Raw genomic sequence first — 9041 nt, 5'->3', positions numbered from 1 at the left:
GTGCTAGACGGAAAATAAAAGAAAATTTGCCTTCTACTTCGGAAGCCAAAAGGTATATAAAAGTCGTCTACCACGTACAAAGTGCACAAAATACACAAACAACGGAAGCAACGTGTAAAGGGGCACTCAATAAAGCACCAGGGGTGATTTTTGAACCGGTGGATTTTTACGAATTTATCGACTAAACAAAACATGATCTTGGCGACAGTGAGGACGAAATTCAGCCTATGCAGGGACGCGTTTACGAAAGGAATCAGGGATGTTTATAAATATTGCGATTTCTATTTGATTTTACGCGATTTCAGATAAAAAAATGATTAATTCGAAACGGGTAGTGATGGTTGTGGTAAACTGAAATGTGCTGTCCGGTGATTATAATGTAAAAAAGAATCTATGTGAAATTATTGTGATAAAACTAGTGATTTGTGTAAAAATGTAACAATATCAAAGTGTAAAAATTGTGACTTGTTTCTTGAATATTTACATACAAAAATAACGATATAAACTAATCGATTTATAAAATTTATAAAAGCATATTTGAAACAAAAATTAATAAAAATGTGAATAAATACAACATAATACATATTTTAGAATTCAGTATTAGAATTAAGTTATGTATCGGTATATAGTACAAATTTTTATTATTATTTCTGGATTTAATATTGCAAATGGGAAATATGTGGAAGGACATTTGAAAACATTTGAGGTAAGGATTTTGAAATTGATTAGATTCAATTAATTTAAAGCATGAGCAATGTTGAAACAATAATAAATGAAGCTATAACTTAATTTTAATGTCTTTAAATCGTAAATAATTTAGTTTTTCTATATATAAATGAGTTTCAAATTTGTGTCATAATGAAAAGAGTTCATATTGGTACTTATAAAGATTCCATTATATTAACCTAGATTTCTACTGCACGTTTTGTAATAAAACTATAATTTAATAATATGTTGATATTTTTTAATTTAATTAATGGATATTTTTTGTTTAACCTTCATATTTATACTAAATTCATCAGCTCTCGACATAAGAAATACTATGCTATTAGAAATTAATTTATTAAGTTATTAATAATTTATTAAGTTATTAGAAATTAATTGCACAAAATTACTTCAATATCGTTATAAATATATCTATTGGCAAAACATTTGCAAATTGATTCAGTCTTAAACATTAATCTTCCTATTCATACAATTATTCGGTGTTTTTGTAGAATTGGGCTTTCTTGGCGAGATTTTGCTTTTTATCTCATCACGGCCAATATGAATATCACATTGAATACAGCAAAAGTTTAGGAGTACCAAATCTGCTGCTCTATTATGACAGCGAAACCCAATGGCCAGCAGTATATAAAACAAAGAAGGTAAAATATTCATAATATAATAATATTCCTTGATTAATATAAAAAGTCCTATAATCTGAAATTTTGGTAGTGACTAGTACCTAAACTAAACGTATCAAAATAAATATCTTATAAAATTTGTAGAGACTTACTATAATTATTTTTAATATGAAGCAGAACTTTACATTTCTTTGATTTCAATTTTTTTCTAATTTTAGCCGAACCGAAATTTAGCCGAAAATTTAGGATTTCTAATAAAATATTGCTCTACAAAAAATTATTGCAAAGCACCTAATATTTGTAGTAATAAGAATATAGATTGATTGTAATAAAGTAGTATATGTATAGAAAGTATAAAACATCATTTAATAAATGTGTTTTCTGTTTAAGTTTTTGTGAGCTAAATTATTTACATATTTATAACACTTGATTCTTAAAATTAATTTTAGACATGTGCTCAAAAAGAAGCTGTCCTAAGCATTCAGGACAACCAAATAATACCATTAAGTACACTTTATCCTGATAGTATAAGATCAGGATGCTACATAAGAGATCCGGCAACCTCAGAAGACGATAATGGAAAACATATAAGGTATTATAAATTTAAAACTAAAGATTTTGTAAAATTATATAAGTAGGTATAGCAATGTAATCAAGGTACTGAAGAGGGATCAATTATTAATTAAATTGAAACATTTCTAGAAACGAACTAAATCGAATAGAAATTTCTAGAAATAAACGAATTGTATACATTCATACAGATGCGATAAATATATTCAGAAATCAAAAATAAATAATAACATCATATATTATCATCTCATCATCTCGTTTACAAGGAAGTGATTGAAAATATAAAACTGCTCGTCATCTCGTTTACAAGGAAGTGATTAATTATTGGCTTTGTAATATATAGTCGTCGGAATTTCTATTTATCTAAATTAAATGTGAACATGCTTCATCGGCAATAAGTTTATTAAATCCCATTCAAAAATGAGAAAATAGTAAATAGCCATAATCCTTACGAAGTTTACTAAGATTTCATTGAATTAATTAACATTTGCCTAAATTTCTACTTCACTTTTTGTAATAAATATAAACCAATAATAAGTTAATAATTTTGAACATTATTTCATAAATATTTTCATTTTATATTTTATATACAAGCTTCATTCACACTAAGATGAATATAGAAATATAAAATATTGAAAATTTTAAATATAAGATATTGAATCATAATATATTATTCACTTAACCATTTGAAAATGCTTTTACTGTGAGAACTAAATTTGTATTTCTTCGACATATAAAAATATATCGAATATAAATTAACATACCCTTCTTGTAATAGTGGATACTTATGTAAATTGCTTATGTTTTCATATTTGATAAATAGATTCAGTAGTTTAGTAGCTACTTTAAAGAAAAATGAAGAAATTAAAATGCGTTATCTGACCAGCCTTGTAGCATATTTACCAAATAATACAAAATACCTCTCATCTATTATATCATAATGTTTTTAAATTATAATTGTTTCAAGTAGAAATACAACAAAAAAGCCAAAATACCCGACCACTACCGAAGATGCCACATATTTCGATCAATTTCTAAAGACTACTACTGCAGATTATACGACTACAGAAGAAAATTTTAATATCACTACTAGCGATACCAATGCAGAATCCACAACCATGGAAGAAATAACTACTATAAATTATGAACAAAACTGGAGGAACAAACTGAAAATCTATTTGATCCTAATGTTTCACTTAAAGAGGTAATATAATAAATTGAATATTATTTGCAATTATTGTTTTTTTTGTGCTGTATAAATCATTGAACATATTTGGAAAGGAGGGCTCTAAGGTAGATGCTTAACACTCAATATGATGTAATATTAACCCTTTCGACTCGAATGCCGCCGCACTGGTGGCACAATTCATATGAATCTCGGAATTCGCGATTGGAAGGGGTTAAAATATGTGAACATCTAATAAGTGAAAATTTTGCAAGAAAGTTCTTTTATTATGAATATTCGATTTGCTTCGAATTTTATATTTGGCATGAATATAGTTTATTTTGCTTATGATGGAATTGGTTTTATTAATTTGATTACAAAAAATTGGCGTTGCATAAATTATTAATGTAATTTTTTTATATGTTACTAATATTTTTCCAGAATTCAAGAATAAAAAGGCATTCATTGGATACTGAAGGAAAAGCTACTCTGACGGTGGTGTGTAGACAAAAAGGTAGATTCTTAAGTGCCAGAGAAAGATGGTGGTACATTGCTGTTAGCAATTGCAGGACCAACAAGGTAGTTATGATAAATTTTTTAAAAAAATATTGAATTTATACTTTACACTCTAAATAATATAATCTTGATAATAGTTATGTTTTAGCAACTTAACCAAAAACTTAGTTAAATTTTATTTATGTATATAAGTACTCTTGCAATAACGTATAGGACTACAATGTACAACTTGATCTGAGAATTTATATTAAAAAAATTAATAATAAAGAATATATATTAGTTAATTAAATTAAATTATTATAATTTAAATAAAAAATAATATTTTTTTATAATTGAGTTTAAAATAATTTTAATTTTCAATTTGTTGCTTCCAGGGATTGGACATTCGTTATAAATTTCTGATGACCAACGGAGAACCTGGCGATTACTGGCATGAACATTTCTCTGCCGATGAAATGTGTAAGTTTATCAATATTTCTGATAGAACCTATGCAAAATCAGTGATTGATTTGTTGATTATTTCTTCTTTCTATTACAGATATATTGCCTATACTAATGTTCTACTGCATGGTGTATCTACTCATGTTTCTTGCTGTATTAATCTGTTCTGTGGAATTGCGTTCAAGGCATTTGCTCCACACCACATATAAAGTTTTTTGTACTTCTGTGGTTTTGCAAGAATTTGGAATATTAGCAAACAGTATTGCTTATGTTAAATATGCTTTATCGGGACTTGGACCACATAATACGTTGGGTACATATATACAAATATCCAATTCGGCATAAGAATATTATTCAAGTTACTATTTCATTATACCTTAATTTCAGGTAGTGTAATTATGGCATCAAGTGAAGTTGTATTCCTCACATTATTATTGCTCATGTCGAAAGGGTAATTATATTTAAATAAAAAGGTTATATCATTAGAAAAGAATTCAATTTAACATTTGTATAACTATTTTTTAGATTTACCATCACCCGAGCAAGACTGTCAGGCAAAACAATTATAAAACTGGTTGTCTTCATCAATACTTATGTGATAACGTACTTCATTTTATACGCGCAATCTGAAGTAAAATACATAAACGCAGGCAGTTAAATAAATTTATTACTGTAAATAATTATTCAAATTTATTATAGAAATTTGACCCTGGAGAAGTTTTGTACTTGTACGAATCAGTAGCTGGATTTGGACTATGCGGTCTAAGGATAGTCGCCTGGGGAATTTTTATATGCTCTGTAGCTACTACTATAAAGGAAATATCCCGAAAAAGTACAGATTTTTAAAAATATAACGATTATCGTTGATAAGGTATTCTAATTAAATTTATTTATTTCATTGCAGGGTACTTTTTATTATCCTTTTAGCGTTTTTGGATCTTTGTGGTTCATTTCTGGGCCAGCTTTCATATTGATTGCAAATAGTCACATCGACAACTGGGTCAGAGAATCTGTTGTCTGTGGAGTCCAGTTATTTATAGCATTTGCTGGACATGCATTCTTTCTGGTAATTTGGTTCGACAATTATTTAATTTTATCACATAATGTCATTTAAATAATTATTGGTTTTTATACATTTTACAGTTTTTAACTGTACCATCTCGAGCAAATAAAAACTTTCCATATCACATTCGAACAAGTCAAATAGGAGTGGCAGAAAATCAAGATGGAGATTTTGTTCATCATCCATACGAACCTAGCCAGCAAACTTATATAATCCCATTAACTAGGTATTGATATAATTTAAATTTAAAAAAACTCTAATTTTTTTAAAAAAATTTTGCTCTCAACTAAGTGTACTAAATTACAAATTTCTATAGTTTTACTGGTCTGTAATTCAATTCTGCCGCATGACAGACCAATGTTATTGCAAGGCAACGTTATGAAAACTTATCATACAAATTTGTTCTAAATATTGACAAAAGCTATGAGGTTGTTACGATTTTTTCAGGTTATCAGAGTCACAAATGTTAAAAAACGATGTTAGATAAGGGGGTCTTTCTGACTCAGGTTCACAACATACGCTTAGCGTTGAAGTTATGTGTAAAACGCCTAAATGCACGGCAAATACATGTCATTTCGACAGTATTCAGTATGATTCAGTAGCATAATGTATGGAAGTTGAGCGCAACATGGCCTTGCCATAACATTTGTCTGTTATGCGGCAGAATCGGTCCCTGAGCCACAGTCTAAGACCATAGTGATAAAATTTCTGTAGCATTGCAATATATCGGTCCACCATAAAACATTTACCAAATATGTCATAAACTATTTATCAATTCTTTCAGAAGAACTGAAGAACTCCTAAATGGCGTGTATTCTCAGTACCTCCCTAACGGTTCAGCACACCTGAACGAACTGCCCTCCAATACCAGCTCGTAGAAAATCCCACATATCTTTTCCCTTGGAGGAACCCAGCGCGCCATCTTTAACGCACCTAGACGGAAATACAACACAACCACTTCTCCGAACTTCCTGCAAAACTCAACAGGTGACTTGAACGAAAACCCTGCTTCACCATCAACAAATGTTCAAACCCCAGAACAATCTAAAAGCGGACAACGTACACCGACATCTGACACCATTTGACGCCAAATGTCGACGAGCAATTCGACAAGCTAAAATCCAACCCTTCGTGATTCAACCCCAGGCGGCTAGGAGGAATAAGTTGTTATTGCAGCCGTTAGATCGCAGCAAGATTACTCTGAAAAATGCGGAAATCACAAGACTCAGTTTTAGGAGGGTGGACAATTAAAAAATGAAACCGAAGCCAATGGTGATATCAAAACGACGGTCCCGAAACTTTCTGGGGAAGAAGAAGAAGAAGATAGTAATGTTCCTCTGCATTTGTTTGCTTCGAAAAATTTATAGTAGATAATGAGATTGTGTGAAACTTTTTAGGCCTTACGACAAATAACAATACTTAACCATTTATCGATAGTTCAGAAAATTTTGCTATTATTTAGCAATTCTTTAAACTGTTCTGAAATAATCGAAGCCAAGATGTTGCAGTAGTAAAATAGCATGCGATGCAGTTATTGTAGTTATTGAGTTTATCTAAAATCTGTAAAATTGTAAACTTACATAGCACTGCTCAGCTATCTATAACAAATTTATACGAATTTTTAAATTTTAACCAATAATATTGTCCAAAATTTCTCTATTGTACTCTCAAAACATCTTAAAAATTAAATGAAAACTTAGTGATAAAAAATATTATAAAATTTATCAATAAAGTTTAATGAAATCATTTATAAAATTATTCAGAATTATAATAATTAGTTATTAAATTATTAATAAAGATATTGCGATGAAACAAATTACTAAAATTGAATTTCGCAAAAATATCACTACAACTACACGCACACACAGCCTTGTGTAGAAATGTAAGTTATATAATTTAAAAGGATATTTATATTTTTACACTTTACATAAAATACACAGAATATTTCGATAAGATTATAATATAGATTTACTATATATTTTGTATTTTAAAATTGTATTTATATGCGTGAAATAAAATATATAAAATTATAAACAAAATATAGAATATTTCCTAGTCCTTAAGAGTTAAAGATACTTTTAGCAATACCCCCGAGCGATTTTAGCACATACGACATATGCGTCAAGAGATTAAAACACTGATAATTTTAAAGTGACCCTTAAATTCGAAAGAATCAGAAATAAATATAGGGCAAACAAATGGTTACTGAACAATATATCGAGATCAAAATGTCAATGATAGACTATAGAATTCCCTATATATGGGCTACGATAACAGGTTGAGTGGGTGTTTTATATAAAAGATATGAAAGATATATATGTTGCAAATGCCTAGAAATTATCAATCATATTTTACTCCTAGAATTTATCCATTAAGGGTGTGTATTCAATTGCCGTTTTTTTGTAGAATACGAGACTATACTTGAACAATCATTTAGAAAAAATGAAATTTGAAGGAATACAAGAAAAATATTTACTTTGAAATTTATTTTTGTATAGGTACTAGAAATATAAAATTTATTTACATTACGCTTCAAGATGCACTATTTTCATATACATAATGAAATTTGAATGTTATTTCTCAGTGACAAAATTTAAAAAAACGCTAAGTACAATATATACTGTTTTTTAATTCATTATTTTATTAAATATTATATTGCATGTAGTTTATTATTAAATGGGAGTAGGGGTAGTAAAATATCTATTTAAATATGAGGCAGTGATTGCATATATAATAGTCTTTAAATATTATTTTTTTATTGAAACAAAAATTAAATTATTGTCACTATTTCAATATTTATCAATTTTTAGAAATACGGTTCTAAAAGTTTTAAGAAATTTTGATTTAATTGATAAAAAAGAATGAATACTAAAATTTTAAATAACTCATTACGGTATTAAAAGTAATTATTAAAGGTATTGGAAGTTTAATTATTTTATGTGAACTATTATTTACATTAAGATAGCAAATTCATTATTTATGTGCATATGAATAAAAATATTTCTATAGTGATTTTCAAAATTTGAAATAATTATTCTTTCAGAGGTTTAAGAAACTTTGATAATTAATGAATAGCCCATTTTACTTAATGAAACACAACAAACTTTAGAAAATTTAACAAGGTTATTATAGTATTAAGAGCAAAAAATAAACGGAAGCCCGCATAGATCCAACAAAGATTGTAAAGTGTAATTTATACCACACACACACATTAATATATATATATATATATATATATATATATATATATAATAGATATAAATATATTTACATTAATATTTCATGTACTCAATAATTCCTTCTGATATAACAAAGTGCTTCTGACAAAAAATTGATGTAATTATAGTTAAATATTGTAGGTTTCTGAATTTTTAATACTTTCTATAAAAAAATATGCTTTTCAAAAACTACATATCCATTCCTTTATAAGTTTTTCAATACTCGATCATCAAAATAACACCAAAATGTCATTCGGTAATCAACAACATTATAATTTCATTAAAAAAAATCATATTGTCTTTAAAAATGTATATTATTTTGATCGGCAATAAATCTATGCAAATAATTAAAAAAATTAAAAAAATGCTTTTGGCAGCGCAACTCAATGATGCATTCCATCATTTATTTCCGAAACGTAATTTAATACCTATCAAAATACTTATTGTTTTTTATTTATTAGATTAATTGTTCGAAAAACAAACATAAACCAATTTGTTGGAAAATTCAGGATCTTGTTCAAGATATTGTGAAAACACTAATGATAAGCAATTTTCAGATATTTATTTCTGAATGGATATATTTTTTTGGAATTGTCAACACACATATAATTTATTTTGATAAAATAGTGTAATTAAGGATACCTCAATTAAAATATCTTTATATATCTAATAGCATATGCTAAAGGTAATAAATTTATAAGCTTCATTAAATGATTACTCCG

The 9041-nt window shown here is 27.7% G+C and overlaps 1 protein-coding gene across 1 annotated transcript; it reads left to right on the top strand.

Annotated features, from left to right (window-relative positions):
* Window positions 1-613: 613 nt before the first annotated feature.
* On the top strand, window positions 614-5979 carry LOC113371039 (transmembrane protein 145-like). The gene is given in 13 exon segments (XM_026611688.1): window positions 614-706; window positions 1218-1367; window positions 1796-1966; window positions 3523-3660; window positions 3972-4056; window positions 4136-4351; window positions 4426-4489; window positions 4564-4669; window positions 4738-4851; window positions 4853-4870; window positions 4943-5104; window positions 5182-5327; window positions 5886-5979. Coding segments are annotated over 13 exon segments (1557 nt in total).
* Window positions 5980-9041: the final 3062 nt, after the last annotated feature.

Source organism: Ctenocephalides felis, unplaced genomic scaffold, assembly GCF_003426905.1.
Source record: "Ctenocephalides felis isolate EL2017-DRISC unplaced genomic scaffold, ASM342690v1 CF-g0.4_SCAFFOLD_01492, whole genome shotgun sequence".
In the NCBI taxonomy this organism is placed as follows: domain Eukaryota; kingdom Metazoa; phylum Arthropoda; class Insecta; order Siphonaptera; family Pulicidae; genus Ctenocephalides; species Ctenocephalides felis.
The sequence above is the reverse complement of the archived record's forward strand: the minus strand, read 5'-3'. Positions and strand labels throughout refer to the sequence as shown.